This window comes from Talpa europaea (genome assembly GCF_964194135.1).
Source record: "Talpa europaea genome assembly, chromosome: 6".
Taxonomy (NCBI): Eukaryota; Metazoa; Chordata; class Mammalia; order Eulipotyphla; family Talpidae; genus Talpa; species Talpa europaea.
The window spans coordinates 18,287,873-18,309,974 of NC_140072.1; the positions used below are offsets into that span (position 1 = coordinate 18,287,873).

Here is a 22,102-nt window from a genome sequence, read left to right on the forward strand (position 1 = left end):
ATTTGTTTTTATTATGTCAACTTAATAGAATATTTTTCTCAATGACTTTGTTATTTGTAAATATTAAAAAATGCCATTATTTCTATTGGAAAATTCATCTTAATTCTTTCATACAGTACTTATGAACACATATGATTTGATTTCTAACATCATTTCTTCTTGAGTCATTAATTGTTTATAATTTTATATGCAAAAATGAGAATTCTTGGGCCTCCCTGGTGGCACAGGGGTTAAGACGCAGTCTGTGAAGCTACGTACAACCACTGCAGCACGAGTACGATCCCTGGGAAGGCACCTACCCATATGGCGCAGGACATCTCTCCTATCTCGCCTGCTGCTCTCCTCAGCAGTGTATTTCAGTAGATCCACCTGTTCTGTTCCCCACTCTGTCTCTGGTGAATCCTCTCACCCCCATATCTCTAGCCTGTTCTTGTATGCATAAATTAAAAAAAAAATCTTTAAAAAAAAAAAAAAAGAATTCCAGTTTAGGCTTTCTAATTTGCTGGTAATTTATATTGAGTGGTATTTCATTCTCACAAACATATTTATTTATTTATTTATTTATTTATTTATTTATTTATTTATTTATTTATTTTTTTTTTTGCTTCCCCCCCTTAAAATTGTATTTTTTTTTAATTAATAAATTTTATTTTTATATTCCCCATACAATTGCAATCCCCCCATTCTGACCCCAATCCCTCCCCTCCCGCCCCCACCCCCCAAAAAGTGTCTCTGGTTCATAGTTTTTGTTGATTTTGATTTTCACTTTCTTATAGTTATTCATTTTCCTGGTCCCTTATTTAAGTTTTCTAGATCCCTGCTATGAGTGAGACCATCCGGTATTTTTCTTTTTCTTTTTGGCTTATTTCACTGAGCATGATCCCTTCCAGCGTCATCCATGTTGCTGCAAATTGCATGTGTTTATCTTTTTTGAATGCTGAGTGATATTCCATGGTATATATGTACCACATCTTCTTGATCCAGTCATCTATTTTTGGGCATTTGGGCTGTTTCCAAAGCTTAGCTATTGTAAACAGTGCTGCTATAAACATAGGGGTGCAGGTGTTCTTTGGAATTGATGTTTCTGTGTTCTTTGGGTAAATACCTAGGAGTGGAATTGCTGGATCCTGTGGAAGCTCTATGTTTAGTAGGTCCAGAAATCTCCACACAGCTCTCCATAGTGGTTGGACCAGTTTGCACTCCCACCAACAGTGCAGAAGAGTTCCTTTTTCTCCACACCCTCGCCAACATTTGTTGTTGCTAGTTTTTTTAATATGTGCCATTCTCACTGGTGTAAGATGGTATCTCATGGTAGTTTTGATTTGCATTTCCCTGATTACAAGTGATGTTGAACATTTTTTCATATGCCTGTTGGCCATTCGCATTTCCTCTTCAGAGAAGTTTCTTTTTAGTTCCTCTGTCCATTTTTTGACTGGATTATTTTCTTTGTTGTTGTTGAGTCTCATCAGCTTTTTGCAGATTTTTGTGATCAGTCCTTTATCATTAGTGTTGTGTGCAAAAATTTTCTCCCAGTTGGTGTGGTTTCTCTTTGTTTTTGTTACTGTCTCTTTTGCTGTGCAGAAGCTCTTTAATTTGATGTAGTCCCAGCTGTTGATCTTTGCCTTCACTATCACTGCTTTGGGTGATGTGTCTGTAAAGATGTCTTTGATATGCAAATCACGTAGTGTTTCGCCTATATTTCCTTCTATGTATTTTATGGTTTCAGGTCTTATGTCTAGTTCTTTAATCCATTTTGAGTTGATTTTTGTATATGGTGTGAGGTGGTGGTCAAGCTTCATTCTTTTGCATGTAGCGACCCAGTTTTCCCAGCACCATTTATTGAACAAACTTTCTTTGCTCCAATGCATAGTCTTTGCTCCTTTGTCAAAGATTAGTTGACCATAAATCTGTGGGTTTATTTCTGGATTTTCTATTCGATTCCATTGGTCTGTATGTCTGTTCTTGTTCCAATACCATGCAGTTTTGATGATTATGGCTTTGTAGTAGAGTTTGAAGTCTGGGAGTGTGATGCCTCCATTCCCTTCTTTTTTTTTCAGGAGAGCTTTGGCTATTCGGGGTTTTTTGTGATTCCATATGAATTTCATCAATAATTGTTCTATTTCTTTGAAGAATGACATTGAAATTTTGATTGGAATAGCATTGAATCTGTATATTGCTTTTGGTAGGATGGCCATTTTAATAATGTTTATTCTCCCAATCCATGAGCAGGGGATGTCTTTCCATTTCTTTGTGTCTTCTTCTATTTCTTTTAACAGTGTTTTATAGTTTTCTTTGTATAGGTCCTTTACCTCTTTTGTTAGATTTATTCCCAAATATTTGATTTTTTTTGACAAACATTTATTTAAACAGAAGTGGATAATACACTTTTTAAACCTTGTGATTTTTACTTATGTTTTCCATTAAATATTTCTAAAAGTACTTTTTACTGCTTCTTTTTCATATGAATGTAAAAATTTTTCAGTTCTTTGATTATTAAAACATTTTGATTTTTTTAAAACATTTTCAGTTTCTCAGTATATGTTATCGAGGCAAAGATTTTCATAATGTAATATTGGTATCATCTAATTTTAATGTCAATTTTTCTAATGTTTTATATTCAATATTAGATTATTAGCCTTATGTATTTTTTATTTAATTTTATTCCATTTCCTTACCCCAATATTTTATTTTATTTTATTTTTTTCCTTAAGGATTTATTTTTATGCATACAAGAGCTGGGGTACAGGCCAGAGGTGTGGGGGTGGGGGGTGGGTGGGAGGTGAGAGGATCCACCAGAGACAGAGTGGGGGAAGAGAACATACAAATTGATTGAAATACACTGCTGAGGGGAGCAGTGGGTGAGTCAAGAGAGGTCTGCTGCGCCATGTGGGTTGCTCCCTGGCCAGGAATCGAACTCGTGCTGCAGTGGCTGCGGTTAATTTCATAGGTTGCGTCTTAACCCCCTGCGCCACCAGGGAGGCCTTACCCCAATATATTTTTTTTTAACCCTTTGCACTCCGCTGTCCCCTCTCAGGGGATATTGCAATTTATTAGTGATTACGGGGAATTGAGGTTATTTCAACGCAACTTTTTGAGACATGCATGTTTCCCTGAAGTTTTATCTTGAAATGGCACAAGAAATTAAATCAAAATATCCTAAAATGATTCGGAGTGCAAAGGGTTAATTTTATTTTCATAAATGAAAATAATTGCAACCCCTTTATTTTGTCCCCATTCCCTCCTTTTCCTGCCCTCCCAGCCCCCCATAGTGTGTCTCTGGTTCATAGTTGTTTGTTGATTTTGATTTTTTCTTTCTTATAGTTATTCTTTTTCCTGGTCCCTTATTTAGCTTTTCTCCTACCCCAGTATTTTAGCAGGATGATAATGATGAGGATTAAAGGTTCTTGGGCCTAGTTTTACATGAACATACTAACCTTTTGGTTTTCCTCAGTGAGAAATTCAAGATTAAGCCAGTATATATTTTTTAATATTTATTTTATTTTTAAAGTTTGGCTTTTATTCATTTATGCATACAAGAAATGGGGTGTAGGCCAGAGGTGTGGGGTCATGAGAGAATGGGGAGACAGAGTGGGGAGTAGAACAGGCAGACCTACTGAAATATACTGCTGAGGGGAGCCCCAGGCGAGATAGGAGAGATCTGCTGACCATGTGGGTCAGCTCCTTGGCCAGTAATTGAACTCATGCTGCAGTAGCTGGTGATAGCCTGATAGTGCTGAAACTTTAACCCCTGTGCCACCAGGGAGGCCCCTGTATGGTATAATTTTTAGTTTTTAGTAGGAGATATCTGTCAGTATTCAGTTTTTTTCCTAATTGGATATTTTAGAGCAAAATATACATAGTTTAATACTTGTGTGAATCTCTGAGAACTTATTTTTACATAGACTATAACTTTTTTACTATTTTTACCATTTTTTATTATTTTGCTTTTTTTTTTTTTACTATTTTGCATAGACTATAACCATACCCTAAAGGGCATTGCTTCTTAAACTCCAATGGGTTTATTGTACCTAAAAGCATTGTTAAATGCAGATCCTTGCTCTGTAGTTATGGGTTGGGAATGGAAATTCAACAGTTCAGAAGTAAGGAGGTTAGGTGATGCTAACTAATGATGCATGGATCATACTTAATGTAGCCAAGCTATAGGAGGTAATATCAGAAGTCATTTAAAGATATTTGTAGCATTTAGCCTTATTGCTGCTATATCTAGAAAGTTTCTGAGATCTTTATGTTAATTATGAGATGACATTATCTGCTTTGTAGATTAAAGAGTATTATAAAAATACTTTATAAAGTATTATAATTTATTGTTCTAGATCATGGTGACTTACTTGGTAGTTGTCCAGAAGATGAGGCTCTCACTCCAAGTGATGAATGTATGGATGCGATAATGGATGAATCTTTACTCGAAACCTGTCCTATTCAGTCACCATTACAAGTTTTTGCAGGAATGGGTGGACTGGCTCTTATTGCTGAAAGACTACCAATGCTATATCCAGAAGTAATTCAACAGGTAGGAGTCCTAATTGAATATATCATTTTATAGCAAAATCCTTTGCCTTTTTTCCCCCCTAAATTTACTTGTATTAACCTTTTGGAAATATTGTTTCCCTTATAAGCTGAGCATTGTATAAATGTCTAAAGTCAACCTTTAGAGAGGTTTGTGAGAATTAATTAGTACTAAAGAAAAGTTGAGGACTCAGCACATTAACTAGAGTCATTTAACTTGATTGCATGGTCATGAAAATGTAACGTTTCTGTTTTTATACTTTTTTAGATGTGATAGTAATTATGGGTATTAACCAGAAATGAGAGACTAAAATAGTGTTACCTAACATTGCTACCTAAATATATTTTTTTTGCATAAATTCTAGATGGTTAAAAAGTATATTACTTTTAATGCTTTCATCTGTTACTAATGTTGTTATAAATGTATATGCTTTCAATATTCTTCATTTAGTTTGTTGAATGAAGTAGGGAAATTTGTCTCTAAAATTTGATGTACTTAGTATACAGATGCCTGCATTAGTTTCCTCAGGCTGCTGTAACAAAGTACCACAAACTCTATGTGACTTAATACAAAAGAAATTTATTATCTTATATTTCATAAGTATCGAAGTCTGAAATCTCGAGCCATGTTCCCTATAAAGGCTTGAAGGATGAATCCTTTCTTGTTTCTAAGCTCTTGATGGTTCCTAGCATTTCTTTGCATTCATTAGCTTAAAGCTGCCTCATTCCAATTTCTGCCTATGTTTACACATGGCTATGATCTTTTTGTGTATCTGTTTGTTTCTTTCTCTCCCTTTTCTTATAAGGACATTAGTCATGGAATTTAGGATTCATCCTAATTAATCCAGTATGACCTCACATTTCCTTTATTATATCTATCTGCAAAGACCTTATTTCTAAATAAAGTTCTGGGTTTGGTAGGGAGTCAACATATTTGGTCTTGGGTGTGATTGGTGGAGATATAATTCAACCCACAACATCTGTTCAGTAAATGGTTATTGTTTAGCCACTATTCCAAAAGTTAAGGTATTTTCTTATTTAAGGTGTTGTACCCTTGGCATAAGGTAAATGACAAAAATATGAATGACACTTTATTTTTCTGAAAAAAGGATTGATGTCAAAAGTTTGAAGTAGAAAAGATCCCCACATTGATCATGGAAAATAGTTTTCCTGATTCAGTATTCAATATGCTTTATTACCTTCATTATTACCTAGAAGTGGGATTTAGTTCTATTAAATACATAAAAATGTGGAAGTGAGGATAGAGTTGCATAGTTGGCAGAAGGTAGAAGAATTTTGAGGGAGGGCCTCCCCGGTGGTGCAGTGGGTTGAGCGCAGCACTGTGAAGCTGTCCGCAGCCTCTGCAGTGCAGGTAGGATTCCCAGCCGGCCAGGGAGATTCCCACGTGGCGCAGCAGACCTCTCCTGTCGGGCCCACTGCTCCCCTCAGCAGTGTATTTCGGTCCTCTGCCAGTTCTGCTCCCTGCTCTGTCTCTGGTGAATCCTTTCACCCTCCTGCGCCTCTGGCCTGTACCCCAGCTATTGCATAAATTAAAAAAAAAAAACCAATTTTGAGGACCTTGATAAATAGAAGTCCAGATTATCCTAAAAAGACTGTTAGTAGAAATAATGGATGGTAAAGTCTCTGCCAGTAAGTACCCAGAAAAAGTGGCAGGACATAGCGAACACAGTTTTACCCTAGAGAATACCTAGACTGTCCTAAGTGGGCTGTTAAACATGATGCTACGTGTGCTGATGGCGAACCTTAGAAGGAAATGAAAAACGTGTTACTTGAAACCAAAGGAAAGGATTTTTTTCATAGCAGTAGAAACTCAAGCTCATTTGTGTCTGAAATGTGGAAAGCAGCCCTTAAAAGTGATGAACTTGGATATTTAGCTGAGATTTCCACATAAAGTATAAATATATCTGTTTTCTTCTTGCTGTTTATACTGAAATGTGAGAGGAAAGATAAATTGAGGAAAGAACTATTAAGGAACAAGCGACTAGCTCCTGACAATTTTGGAAATTCTCAGCCTCTCCAGATTGTAAAAGATGCTAAAATTAGAGATTCAGTATCAGAAAAGCATGCTCTGGAGAAAAAGCCAGGTATGTGACTGTTCAACTTTTGCTAGTACCTCAGAAAAATTTAAGTGTTAGCGTACTCAGTAGCAGAGAAAGCTGTTTGAAGAGATTGGACATGTTACTAGTGGATCCTCTAAGTTTTTTACATAGAAGCCAAGAATAATGAAAGTGATGTGATGATGGTAGGAATGTCAAAGGAGATATAATGATGGAAGCAAGTAGAGATCTGAATGAAGCAGCCAAAAGCAAAGAAAGTGAGCTTATACTCCCTGAGAGCCTACAGAGGGAGCACTTTTGATTTTTTGGAATCAAGTGCTTGGACTTGAGCCCCATATGGCACGTTAAGACATGTTTTGGATTTGTTTTCTACCTTCAAAATAATAAATTTGTGGCTTTAGTGGGTGGGGGGTAAAAATATACAAATTTGTTGATTTTATTTTTTTAGAAGTCACTGTTTTTTTAGAAGTCACTGTTTGTGGTAACATATTACATCAACATTAGGAAACAAATTCTGATTTTGATCATTATTTTCTTGTGAGGTCTTTTGTCTGGTTTTGGTATCACGATAATACCAGACTTGTAGGTCATGTTAGGAATTTCTAATACTCCAAATTAAGAAACTGTTAGATGGATTTAAAAATAGATTGAACACTATAGTTTACAAAATCAGTGAAGTGGAAATTAAGTCAAAAGATATCATCCAATCACACGCATGCAAAGAATAAGGAATGAAAAGAACATAAGAGTTTAAAGGATTATATAACTAAAAGTGAAAAATCTTAATGTCAATTTGTAGTTGCAGAAAAGGAGTGGATTGAAACTGGGTCAGAACCATTACTGAAAGGAAGAAAATTTCCAAACTGATGTAAAATCAAGGCAAAATTTCAAGAATTTCTGTTAACGCCCAAGTAGAATAGTCATAGCTTAGGAATATCATGGTAAATTGCTTTTAAAAAGACAAATGTAAGATCTTAAATCAGCCAAAAGGAAATGCGACTCATTACTTTCAAGACAGCAATAGAAAAATAAAAATCTTTCAACTAAAACCTTAGAAGCCAGGGAGTTACAGCTTTAAAGTACTCGTGTGTATGTGTAATTGTAAGTAAATGTGTAATTATAAATAAATACATTTCTGGGGACAATATTTTAAAAAACAATTGTTTAAAGTCTTCTGAGAGTGACCAATAGCAGGCGGTATTAGCAAGGATTTACTTCTTCAAACAGCCAGACACATAAAGGTTTTTTTAATCCTCTTATGAAAAACCTGCCCATTCACCACAGATACAGATAAAGTCAGTGCAGCATTATTTCTCCATTTTGCCAGCACCAACATTGACTTTCACAGTCCTCCTGACTTTCTTCATTCTGTTCTTGCCTCCCTTTTGTCATTTTCTTGAGGTCTTTTTCTTCTCATACAAGTCATGTCTTGCAAGTCTATGTTTGGGTTCATTTTTCTTTGCATAATCCAAGGAATTATAAATCACGCCACCCCCAAAATGGTTTCTGAATCAAAAGACAAAGATGACATCAGGGTTGGTCTTGTACATTTTAGCTAGTTTTTCCCAAAGTTCTGTCTTTGGTACTGTTGCCTTCCCAGGGTGAAGAATGTCAATGAACATTGTTTCCACAGAAGCAGTCAGTTGGTCAAGAACTTCCTAGTCTGGATAGGAAAGAGCTAGGGAGACATTAAACTCAGAAAGAATGGAACCACAGGGGGTGAAATTTGTGTCTGAACTTTTCTCCTAAGAGTGCTCTCGGTCTGTATGGTTTGGGCAGGTAGAATTTAGCAAAATTTTGGGCTTAATGGCTAAGGAATTGGGTTCTTCAATACTGGCTGGAATTGTATGGGGAGGAATTCAGAAAGGAGAATGGGAGAATAGTAAACTCTGAATTTTGTACAATAGCAGGTCCTCGAATTATGCATTTTTAGGAGTCTTGAGGTCAAGCAAAATGGGAAAGACTGAAAAAGCTGTACAGAGATTTCAGCTTCTCTCATCATGAAGGGGACAGAATTGGCAGTTCTAGTCCTGCCTAGTTAGAGTTAAAAATATTGGGTTTTTCATTTAATTGCAGATAAGCCACACTTTAACAATAAAGATGACTTCCTCTTCATAGTTAACAGGAAAATAAACCAATTAACAGATCTTATTCACATTCTTCCAATTGTCCCATTAATATTCTTTAAGACCAAAAGGAGAAAAAAAATCACTTCTCTTTGACATAGTTTGAGGGAGTTAGTGGACACAGATCCAATTCAGGATCATATATTGCATTTAGTGTTCTCTTCAGTCTCTTATTAGTCTGCCACAGTTCTGCTATCATTTGTCTTTCATGACTTTGACATTGCCTAGTAGAGTACAAACTATGAATTTTGTTTATATTTGTACTCGCGCATGTGTGTGTTTTTGTGTGTGAGTTTCCTAGATTTGTTTGCTTATCGTGCCTGGTATCAGATTATTTTCAGCAATGTATGCTTTCCTATATTCCGTATATTCTTTTTTTTAAAGCATCATTTTCCACTGAAAGAAATCAGGGGCGCCTTGGAAAAATTTTGTAATATGGCCATGGAATGTACTAGATCACCCTAGATTCTATGTGGGCACCAAATAAAATGATAGTAGCAGGTTATTACTTACAAAATAAAATAAATATCCATGCTGATACCCAATCATAAATGAATGAGTAAATAGAGAAGGGAATGCTTTTACTTATAGCTCAGTGCCAATTAACAAATACAGAAGGAATGATAGGAATAGAGTCACCAATTGTTAATCACCACAGTAATTATTGTTTCTAGGCAAGAATTACAAAAATGGTAATTCTAATGTATCAGATTTTGATGAGAAAGAAGATATTTATATAGTCTTAACCTGTCTATAGAAACTTGTCCTAATTGCAAGGAAGGAAACTTGATGTTTGCAAGCTTTTTAAAAAAAATTTTACTGTCACTTTAGTGATCCTTCTATTCTAAAGAGTTCATTTTAGTCTTTAATTTGAATGTGATATTGAAACATGCAAATAACCAAACAAAACTTTATTTTTTTTAGGTGAGTGCTCCAGTTGTAACATCTACCACTCAGGAAAAACCAAAGGATAGTGATCAGTTTGAATGGGTGACCATTGAACAGTCAGGGGAATTAGTTTATGAAGCTCCAGAAACAATTGCAGCTGAACCTCCACCTATCAAGTCAGCAGTGCAGACCATGTCCCCTATACCTGCCCACTCTTTGGCCGCTTTTGGATTATTTCTTCGTCTTCCGGGCTATGCAGAAGTGCTACTGAAAGAGAGAAAACATGCCCAGTGCCTTCTTCGGTTGGTATTGGGAGTGACAGATGATGGAGAAGGAAGTAAGTGTTTAGTTTATTGAATTTTAACATAGCTGGATTGTGTAAAAATTATTTAGATTGTTGATTACCATTCCTGTCTTTCATAGTTAAGCTACTAGATAATTTGTTGTTGGCAACTTAGCTCCAGTAATACACTTAGTCTGTCCTTAATAATCTTCATGTTCATTTCTTTATCACTTAAAAGTTATTTGCAGTTTACAAAACTGATGGACATTATTGGAGGGATTTAAAGCTGAAGCAGTTATTTTGATCCTGCCTTCAAATAGCTAATTAATGTCCTCTAGTATCCGCAATGGAGGATATATATATTGATATGTGTATTAAAAACATAAAGGTGTAAAATCTTATGGATGCCTTAAGGCAGGTGCAGTATTATTGAGGCTTACAAGTGTGAGATTATTTCTTTGCTACCCAGCAATGTGAATAAAGTTACCACAGTAGTTGTTAGTGGGACCGTGAAAGATAGAGTCGATTTACATTGAGATGAGTTATTTTAGAAAGGATGATTTGAGCAGTGTTTCTTTGCTCAGATTACATGAGAGGAGATAATTTGTTGATAAAAATTTTCATAAGAGGCAGCTCTGAGAGCTAATTTTAAAAGCTGTTGTTAAAAGATCATGGAAAGGCTTACTAAAAACTTCGATTTTATTAATAGCAATGAAGAGATATTAAAGTGTGTCAAAGTAATGATGTGATGAGAATCTTTGTTAAGAAAATAAATCTAGTGGCAATATTTGAAGAGAACAGAATGAGGAAAATAGCAAAATCTATAATATATTTTATATATATTATACAGTATATATTAATGTATTATATAATACATTATATATTATAATACATTGTCATTATATATTGTACATTTCATTGTGCATGGTTATAATATAATACATCAGATATGATACATTATATATAATGATAATTAATAATAGTATATAATAATACATTATGTATAATAATGGCAGACATTTGGGCCAGCAATTTTATTTAGTAGAAGGGCATAAATAAAGAAAAATTAGGTAGGGTAGCCTAGAAGGTAGATTTTCGTTTGGTTCAACTTAAATTCTTCAGTTAATGACCATTTCATTTGAAAATTATTATCTTTTTGATATTTTAAAGTCACATGATTTTGATTAGTGGTATATCTTTCACATACAGTGTAGAAAGACAATACCCAATATCAAAAGTAAATTTAATATAAACTGCTGTAAATTGATTTGTGGTTTCTATAACTGAAACTATTGTATATTCAAAGTATAAGTATAGTACTATATAAGTATAGTATTCAAAGTATTTTTGTATTTTCATACTGATGGAATTAAAAATGTTGATGTTTTACATGTTTTTATAATAATTATTAATTACAGTTTTTGTTTGCTAAATCACCCTTGTTTTATTCCATACATTAATGGTATGTACTTATTTCAGTAGGTGAGGAATGTATAATCATTTTATCTGATTTTTGTCATTTAAGTTGATGAGAGGGTTAAGAAGCAATGCATATTGGGTGTCTATTATAAGATGGTAGGTGTAACCCAAAGTAGAAAGTGGTTTGGCTCATCTCATCATTCATGCTTCATTGTTTTTTGTTTTTTTTTTTCTTTGTATTTAACTCTCCTATATAACATTATAGAAAATTTTATTGCAAGTGAAATAAAATAATTTCACTCTTTCATTGTCTGTGCATGGTTGAAATTATTCCCAATGCAGGGAGCACTTTCTTGTAAGAAAATTTTAATTTCTTACTTTCAAACACTTGTAAGAAACTTTCAATGCTTCATTTTTAGTTCTTGGGTCTTTTTTTTTTTTTTTTTTTTAAGATTATTTATTTATTTATTTATTTATTTAATTTATTTATACAAGCACTGGGTACAGTCAGAAGCGTGGGAGGGTGAGAGAATTCACCAGAGCCAGAGCGGGGAGCAGAGCAGGCAGAAGGACCGAAGTACACTGCTGAGGGGAGCAGCGGGCGCCAGGAGAGGTCTGCGGGCCATGTGGGACCCTCCTCCGGTGGCCGTGGCCGGAGAGCAGCTGGGGATCGAACCGGCGCTGCAGAGCCTGCGGGCAGCTTTGCAACCCAGCGCTCAACCACTGCGCCACCAGGGAGGCCCAGTTCTTGGGTCTTAGTTTAATTTTATTTGGTAGTAATTTTGACATAGTCTGTGACATTCCATTTTATTTGTCGTTTATATATTGACACAGATCTTTTCTAGACACTATTATTAATTTAAAGATAATACTGTTATATTTGTGCTGTTTGGGGTTGTTTTCTTTTTTTTTTTTTTTTTTTCTGCTTTTTTTTTTTTTTTTAATAGAGGCATGTTTTCTTTGTTTGTTTGTTTGTTTGTTTTGTTTATACATGCACTGGGTACAGTCAGAAGCGCGGGAGGGTGAGAGAATTCACCAGAGCCAGAGCGGGGAGCAGAGCAGGCAGAAGGACCGAGGTACACTGCTGAGGGGAGCAGCGGGCGGCAGGAGAGGTCTGCGCGCCATGTGGGACCCTCCTCCGGTGGCCGGGAAGCAGCCGGGGATCGAACCGGCGCCGCAGAGGCCGCGGGCAGCTTCGCAACCCAGCGCTCAACCGCTGCGCCACCAGGGAGGCCCTGGGGTTGTTTTCTAAAGAGATAATGATACTATGTTTTCGTTATTTTGTGACTGTATATTCCTTATTGTGCCTTTAAATATTTTAATTTTTGTGCTCTCTTTTAATCGAGGTCACATTCTGCAATCTCCATCAGCCAACGTGCTTCCAACTCTACCTTTCCACGTCCTTCGTAGCTTGTTTAGCACCACACCTTTGACAACTGATGATGGTGTGCTTTTAAGGAGGATGGCATTGGAAATTGGAGCATTACATCTCATTCTGGTTTGTCTGTCTGCTCTGAGCCACCATGCCCCACGAGTTCCAAACTCTAGCCTCAACCAAGCAGAGGTAGGCTCGTAATTCTTCAGATTATGGGAAACTATATTAAATTCATGGAGTAAGAATATAATTTTCTCTGAAGAAATTGCTAGTTCACAGGTTTGTGTTTTCCTTTTTGCCATTTAAATCGAGGATATTTAAAGGCAAAACCATGAATTAATTGCAACTATGCATTCATCAGAATGTATAAAATTTCAAAAGCAACAAATACCAAATAATGTCCCGTCATTATAATAATGTTGACAGTAGTATGGATAATTAAATAATATAAAAGTGCTAGAATAGGAAAGTAAAATGTAATCTGCTTTGTAAATGGAGAAAGATAAGGTAATGTAAGTAAACAGCCATAGCCTGCTACATATAATTGTAGTGATGAATTTCACAAACACAGCTAGAGTATCAAAATATCAGGATTATAATTAGCTTTGTGGAGTAGTGATGGTGTGATAAATTGGAGGCAGAATAACAACAAATCCTGGCATGTGTAATAGAATTCTTGACCTGCATGGTTAAATCAGTGTTTGCAATTCATTAAAGTATACATACAGTATTTGCTGTTTGTTCTTTCTATATCTGTTATATTTCATATTAAAAAATGTTTTCAAAACAAACTAGCTTTTGGGCCTCCCCTGGTGGCGCAGGTGCTTGAGCGCCTTGCTGGAAGCTGTCCGCAGTCTCTGCAGTGCTGGTTTGATCCCTGCCGGCCAGCAAGGGTCCCACATGGCACTGCAAACCTCTCCTGTCTTGCTCGCTGCTCCCCTTAGCAGTGTATTTCATCAGTCTGCCTGTTCTGCTCCCCACTGTGTCTGTGGTGAATCCTCTCACCCTCCCACACATCTGGCCTGTACCCTGGTTCTTGTATGCATGGATAAATAAATCTTAAAAAAAGATCCTAATATGTATTTATATAATACAGATATTTCATATAAATAGTATCATCCAATATATTACCTTTTGTGTCGTCTTTGACTTGAAATAATTTTTTAAGATTTTAATTATTAAGGAACAGGGGTTTACAATAGTATATGTTTTAGTGGTATTGGTTCACATTTCTTCAAATATATGATGCCATACCGTGCCCACCACCAAAACAACCATAATCCTTCACCATAGTCCCTCAAATCCAACCTGCCCCCTGCCTCTCTGAAATGTGCTTTCCACCTCTATCCTCCCTCTCTAATAATAACCTCAGTTTTGAACTCAGATTTCAAGAAGTTGTTTTGGTTTAGTTTTGTCTGTTTGCTCTGTTTCTTTATATTCCATATGGGACTGAAATTAATCTGGTATTTGTCTTTCTCCTTCTTTCTTTCTTTGCTTAACATATTCCCCTCTACTTCCATCCATGTTATCATAAATGGCAAGATTCCATCTTTTTTAAAAAAGCTGAATAGTATTGCATTGTGTGTATACTACATCTTCTTGATCCATTCATCTGTTGTTGGACATTTAGTTATTTAGTTTGTTTCCATAACTTGGCTATTATAAATTGTGCTGTTATGTACATTGAAGTGTATATATCCCTTCAAATTACTGCTTTGGCATTCTTCAGGTAGTTAAGTAAGAATGGGATTGCTGGATTGTATAGTAATTCTGTTTTTAATATTTTGAGAAACCTTCATACTCTTCCATAGGGACTGGATGAGTGTAAATTTCCAACAACAATGTATAAGGGGTCTTTTTCCTGTATACCCTCACCAACTGTTGTTGTTTCTCTGTGTGTGATTTTTTTTTTTTTTTTTTTTGATATGGGCCAGTCTTAACGGGTGTGATGTGTCACCTCATTTTGGTTTTGATTCTCATTTCCTTGATCATATACAATTACCATTTTTTTCATGTGTCTGTCAGCCATCTGTAGGTCTTCTTTGAAGAGGTGTTTATATCTTCTGCCAGTTTTTTTATTTGATGATTCGTTTTCTTATTATTTGATTGTATGAATTCTTTGTTGATCTTGGGTATTATTAGCCCCCTTTCAAATGTTGGTATGCATATATTTTCTCCCATTTAGTAGCGATCTTTTCATTTTAATGATTATTTCTTTTACAGTACAGAAGATTTTCAGTTTGATATAGTCCCATTTATTTTTGCTTTTGGCATAATGAATTTTGCCAAAAATACATTTAGCATATTGTGTTTGAGATTCATTCTTACAGCATACTTCTTATGACTGAAAAAAATACCTTTATTAATTTATACCACAGTTTGTTTATTCACTCATCCATTGATTGGTCTTTGGCTGTTTCTATATTTTGGCCATGGTGAATAACTTTGTTATGAACATTCATGTACGTGTATTTGTTGGATCATGTTTTCTTTTTTCCTATCTGTTAATCATTTCTCTGGGTTTATATACCTACACAGTAGAATTGCTGAGTCACATAGTAATTCTTTCAAGTTTTTGAGGACTCTCCAAACTGTTTCCATAGCAGCTGAATGGCTATGTTTTGTTAAAAGCCGCAGGTTTCAAGCTCTCATAACCCTGCATCAACTGAAGAACAGCAGCTGTATTGGGCCAAAGGGACAGGCTTTGGAACTGGCTCTACAGCTTCTGGATGGGATGTGGAGCAAGCCTTAACTAAACAGAGACTGGAAGAGGAACATGTTACTTGTCTTCTTCAGGTATATTTTACAAAGTTGATACTGTGTTTCTATTGATTTAAAATACTGATATCTGGCCAACTGATCCTGTTACTCTTATAAAGTATATTTTATTCCTGTCTCAGGAAATTTAAGATACACTAAACAAAGATAACTCTTCCCTGCTTATAACTCTAAATTTCTTTCCTCTCAGTTAGCTTCTTCACTAAGAGGAAAGTGACAAGGATGACATTATCCCATAACTGGAAAATGTACCATGTCCTACCATCTTCCAGTATTCTTCTCATCAGAAGTGCTGTATTTGAACTTTTAAAAAATTCATTATTTATATCTTGTCTCTTACATTGTTCTGACTTTTCTAGAATCAGACAAGGTGAAAAAGTGTAAAAGGTGTTTACTATTACAGTAATGAGGAGAGGAACTTAAAATGAATTTTAGTTCCTGAATCAATTAATTGAAAAATAATATCAGAGATGCTCCTGAGCTTTCTCCTTCCCTGCCCCCACCCCCGCGATTTTACGTTTGTGTTTTTAGATGGAGTCCTTATATGTATTTAGTTATATACAGCGCTATCACATAACCCTTTTTTTTTTTGAAAGTCTAAAAAATTATGTTTAAAATGTGGTGCAAGATAATGATTTAATGTGAACCACTGAGTTGAAAATGCCTACTCTTGTTAATTCTGAATGAATAACATAAGAACTTTTAAAGTATGTATAACTGAAATCCAATTTTAATGCAACAACTTTTACTTTTAGGTTCTTGCAAGTTATATAAATCCTGTGAGTGGTGCAGTAAATGGAGAAACTCAGTCATCTCATGAGAGTAGAGGACAGAACAGTAATGCCCTTCCTTCTGTGCTTCTAGAGCTTCTCAGTCAGTCCTGTCTCATCCCTGCCATGTCATCTTATCTACGAAATGATTCAGGTAACATGTTATAATTAGTACTCTGAAATACTTTGGGGATAAGTACTTTTGCTTATTTATTTTATTCAGTTTAAGTAATAAGATTCTGTTAAAATATCAGATAGTCTTCTCTAATAAATGTAGGTGTCAGTTTGATGGATTTATTTTTTAAAAATGATCCTGGAAATATTTGGTTGAATTAGGGGCGGGGGAAAATCTCTAATTTAATACCAACCTGGAATATAGAATAAAAGTTAACAGAAACTGAAATTTTTCTTTTAATAGTCTAATATTGAGAACAGTGGAACAGAGTCTAGCAGCTTCATGACAATATTCTGACCTGCATATTGTTAATTGAACTGTGATTAAAATTTTTTATAAAACTATAATTTTAGATGGCAGTAATTTGAAGACACATAAATTATTCTAGTCATTGGTACTTGATAAGAGCATTAACTTTAAAAATTCAGTGATAAAAGTACCAGAGTTACTTACTTTGCCAGTATACAGTTGATTGATTGAAATTCATTTATTGCATTGGTTGTGGAATTATCTTTCAAGAAATATATTCTTTTCTGAAGAATAGAAAGTTACATGCTTTATTTGCAAATTCAGATACTTGCAAGGAAAACAAACCAGTTAACGTCTTTTTTAAGCTAGGATCTTTAGGATTTGTTTGTATTTTAAATATATCTGTTAGACCTCTTATGTCTGCCTTTATTCATATTCTCATTTGTAAAAATAGACAAGAACATGTTCCGTTAGGATATATGGGAATAATAGATTTTAAAAAAGCATTTTAGAGTAAATCTTAAAATAGTCTGCTTTGTTGCTTGGTAGCAGTTTAAATGGATGAATGATAAAGTACTTACATTGGAAGAGAATTTACTGCTTATTTTCCACATTATGGAGATCATTGTGCTTCAAAAAAAACACCCTTTTCTTGTCCATCTCAGACTGCTACATGAAAATATTGGGATGATATACTATTTAGATTGTTGGTTTTTTGTGGTTTTTTTTTTTTTTTTAAGATTAACCTATATGCTACATCAGATTTGTCTTTTTAAAAGAGTAAATGTATTTATTCTTTGCATAATATGTTTTTTGTTTAAGTAAAATATTGGAGATATTAGCACATATACTTTAGAATTAGTGCCAACATTTAACAGCATATACATAGAAAATTTGAATGCGTTAGATAAGGTTTTTATCTCTTTCCTCATTATTAAAATATTGTTATACTTTGAATAAATACTTTCTCAAAAAATTTAAATACTGTCTTGTTCCAAAATTCAGTCTTTGACTAGCACTGAGTTTTTATCTGTATGTTTCAGGGTCAAAAAAATTCAGTATTATTTACCTTTACTCTTAAAGTAATCTATTGATGAATGTGCACTTTCTGATAAATGTACATGTTAATAAATAAGTTGAGATTTTGCTAACTACATGGAACTGTAGAGAGCTGGGTGTTTCTTGTATGGTGTGTCATTCCTCTTGGTCTGGTGATCTTTAATCTTGCAGTAAGAATGATATGCTCCATGTGAAATGTAGCTAAGTTCAGGACACCTGAGGGTTTTCTGATGAAACTTTTATTCCAGAATTGTCACATTGCAACGAGTTAGGGTAATTGTAATTAGGTGAATCACCACTCATAGTGTCTTTCCTCTTTCTGGTATTTTTAAAAGCCGTGGCTGAGATGAGGCTTTTTGAACAGCAGTGAGTTAGAAGTAAGAGCAGGCTTACCTGAACTCCACTGCAGCTGCATTGTCTTCTGTAAAGATTGCCCTTTATCTTTTAAATCAATTATCACAAATTCCAGGATTCCTAGGTGATAATTCATGTACCCTTATAGCTCTCTTTGGATTATGAGGCCATTCCTACTTTTCCCATTTCTTTTTCCCCGTTTTAGTTTTCTCTAACATTCAGAGAACTTATTGCATCTGAATTTTGTTTACTGATTTGTCCTGTTCCACTTAGACTATAAACTACACAAGGGCAGGAATTTTTAATTTCCTGTCTACTATATTCCCAGTTGGAGTATTTGTGGAATTATTAACATAAGAAATACTAAGTTTTTGTGGAATAAATTTATTCATTATATTGGCATTGAAAAAAAAAGTACTAGATCCATAGCTTACATGTTACATGAAAGTGAATTCCATTTGGTAGAAAGCCACAAAGCCTAATGAATTATTTGTTATTACATCTGTTCTTAGATGCATATGGTTTTAAGAAAAAAAATTTCATTTGCCTTGTAGCTAATAATTAAAAGTAATATACTTCCCCCCCAACAAATTGATTTATTAAAATACTGCTTTTGATAAAATGTCCTATCATTCTGTTTTACTAAGATACAGTGACTTCATCTCTTCAATTTAATTCAAAATGTATTTCTACTTGATATTAATAAATATATTTACTGCTGTAATTGTTTTTTGGGCCATTTAACAATTTTTATGTGTAATATAACTAGAGAATTACTTAATTATATTTGTTTTCTCCCTCACTCGATGCTTTAATCATTTTTTTTCTACCTTGAAAGTGACTGTTAATATATTTTGCACATTGGTGCTTCATAAACATCTACTTTTATCCATTTACCAACTAAACTATTAAGATCCAAGTAGACGCTCCACTGCTATGGACATAAACTTTAATGTTGCACACATTCTTATTTTATTCTCCCCCTCCATATAGTTCTGGATATGGCAAGACATGTGCCACTCTATCGAGCTCTGCTGGAATTGCTCCGTGCCATTGCTTCTTGTACGTCCATGGTGCCTCTACTGTTGCCTCTTTCTGCAGAGAATGGTGAAGAGGAAGAAGAACAGTCTGAGTGTCAAACTTCTGTTGGCACATTATTGGCCAAGATGAAGACCTGTGTTGACACTTACACCAACCGGTTAAGGTACTATCCTTTGTTCATTTATCTTGACCTTGCCTTTAACAATATTTTTAAACAGTGTTCAGGGTTTTACAAAATGGTACATGGTAATTAAACATACACATAGTAGCACATAAATCTGCAAAGAAAAAGTAGCCACTAAATCCTGAAATCAGAAATGTTTGTTCACCTTGGCCTATCAGGCAACTTGCTCTGTAATCTTACAGACATAGCTATGGAGTTTTTCTTTAAATGCTGCATCATTGTACCTGTAATACAGATAGATGTTGGTTTTACTCATTATTTGGGTCAGAGACACCTGTCAGTGTCAGTAAATACATATCACTGACATTGTTTTCAATCATGTGTTGTGTGTATAGAGGCTGTGTTAGCTATTTGAGTTATTTCCAATTGACGGTCACTTCAGACATTCTTAAGGTTTGTAGACATCTCCATAGGGTAGATTACTTCTGTTGTATGTTGATATATATTATAATTCATGCCATCTTCTTTCTTTATTATGAGTTATGATAATAAAGTTATAGATTTAATCTTCATGGAAGATCATACTTTTAAATGAATCTTAAGTTTATACCTCGCTAAATTGAGATGATGAGCTCTGTTTTCAAAAAATTTTTAATAACCTAATAAACCTTTTCCTTTCTCTTAGAAGAACCTGTTCAGTGGTGTCAGTTTTTATTTAGATGGCCTAATTTTGATTTTTAAGGCATGTTAACTGTGAATGGATGGTTATTCCTTCAGCAATGTTCTTTTGAGTCGATTAATGTTCTTTATTATTTTTGCAGTTACTTCATTTTATTATATAGGAACCTAAAAACTTAGAAAACATGAATATATGTCAAGCAGTCATTGACGAATAGTACTTGTCAGTCTTTCCCTTTCAGGGAGAAATTGACTTTTCAGATGATCTCTATTCTATTAGTTTTTTTGGGTTGTTATTATCACTTTAAAAATTAGTGACTCACTACCAGGCTGTAAGAATCATAAATCAGAATTAAAAGAAAAGCCAGTTGGTAGAGATGTAAAAAGCTGTAGGTTTATACTATTTTGTTAAGGAAGGAAAATGTAAAGGTATATTTTCTTTGATATTGTGGTATTTCTTGTCATGTAAAGAAGACAGTAATACTATGTTTGGCCCCATCCTTCATTGTGACAGAAAATTTTCTGACTGGTAACTTAGGCAATTTTGTAATAATAAAAATAGTGTGGTGTCATAAATGAACTGAAGGTTTAATTTTCTAATTGAACTGATGCCTCATTTGGAAACATCTAATTAAATATCCCTTTTTCTCCTTGGGTCTTCTTTGTTCTTTACTTCAGGGGAGTAGACAGTTTTTTAAAAACAATTAGTATAGAATATACAGAGCTGTAAAATGATCCTGTGTTTTTAAGATGAATCCTGTATTTCTATGCCTTATATTTCTGTTTTGAAATTAACTTGTATTAGTTTGTAACTAAACATGGAAAATTTTTGAAGCTTTGAGTGTTTTTTTCACCAGGCATATTTTATATCTTAGATGAAATATTGTGTAAAGATTTGGAATACTGTTACAGTCACAACTTTGGTTAAACATAATATCACAAAATTGTAGTGTTATAAATGTGAAAATAAAACCATTAGAATAAGAATAAATTTCATTATAACATGTATTTCCTTATGCTCTTATTTCTAATGGATCCTGCAAAAATGGAGTTACAGTGTATTGAGTTCTAAGGTAATTATAGAAGATGCTGATTTCAGTAAATGGAACATGTACATTCAGAGTACCTCATTGGTTGTTTTTCCTAAATTAATGTTTTTCCTCTTTACATAACATGCAATAAAATTTCTTTCATAACTGTCATTATATTTTATTGTGGCTTACAACATTGTATGTACTTTAGAGGCAATATAATTTTTTTCTCATGTAAATTTGACATCTGTATAAAATGTATTAATGGCTCATATTTCAGAGAGGGTAACAGAATTTCATTTAACTGCAGTTCTTTGTTTTCCTATTTGGTTAGCTGAACAAAATTACTTTTAAGATTCTTCCCTTCTGACTTCAGCCAGAACAAAGAAATGTCACTTCAAAGTTCTAAATCCATACCAACAAAACATACCTTGCAAATGATCAAACTAGTGGTTCAGAGTTTGTTTCATTTATTTTTTTCTTTATAGTGAAGCTATGCAGTAACTTTTAAATAACTCACTGAGGAGGAAACACTTTTAGTAGTCATTGTATTGATATTTAAATGTGCTTCTTAGTCAAAATCCCTTATAATATTTGTTATATAATTGCCGTTAGAAACAGAAACTTTCAAAGATATGTGTTTTAGAACATCCCTACTTTCCTTTCAAGGATTGGCATGTTGAGTATTCATTTTCCACTCATTTCCATAGGGTAAAATCTATTTTTCTTCCAGCCTATCAAGACTTAAGATGTATTTCTTTTCATCTTTTCATTATACTAGAACTCTATATGCAGTAAATTATAGACAATACAATAAATTATAGACAATACAATAAATTATAGGCAATACAAAATTATAGGCAATACAATAAATACAATATCTGTATGCAGTAAATTATAGGCAATACAGGATCCATATACATATAATGTTATTTGAACCTCACAAAAACTGAAGCAGGAAAGATAAGAATAATCACTTTACTGATGAGAAATATAAGAATATGGATTATGCTTTTTCAAGTTACAAAAGATCTTAAACTATGACCTTAATAATGTCAAGTCCTGAGAAACACTAGAATTGAGTTCATGTTTTTTTAAATTGGGAGAAAATGTTGAAATAAACTCAACCAGTTAAAAGATAAAAAAA

At 34.2% G+C, this 22,102-nt stretch overlaps 1 protein-coding gene across 4 annotated transcripts in view; it reads left to right on the top strand.

Annotated features, from left to right (window-relative positions):
* The window catches only part of BIRC6 (baculoviral IAP repeat containing 6), a gene marked incomplete at both ends in the record, with an annotated part of 177,198 nt that overhangs the window by 122,908 nt on the left and 32,188 nt on the right, over positions 1-22,102 (top strand). For all 4 annotated transcript variants that reach the window (XM_084235649.1, XM_084235650.1, XM_084235651.1 and 1 more), the window contains 6 exons: positions 4,335-4,531; positions 9,656-9,956; positions 12,668-12,885; positions 15,328-15,492; positions 16,230-16,398; positions 19,075-19,285. In XM_084235649.1, coding sequence (XP_084091775.1) covers positions 4,335-4,531; positions 9,656-9,956; positions 12,668-12,885; positions 15,328-15,492; positions 16,230-16,398; positions 19,075-19,285 — 1,261 coding nt within the window. The remainder of the gene's footprint in view (positions 1-4,334; positions 4,532-9,655; positions 9,957-12,667; positions 12,886-15,327; positions 15,493-16,229; positions 16,399-19,074; positions 19,286-22,102) is intronic.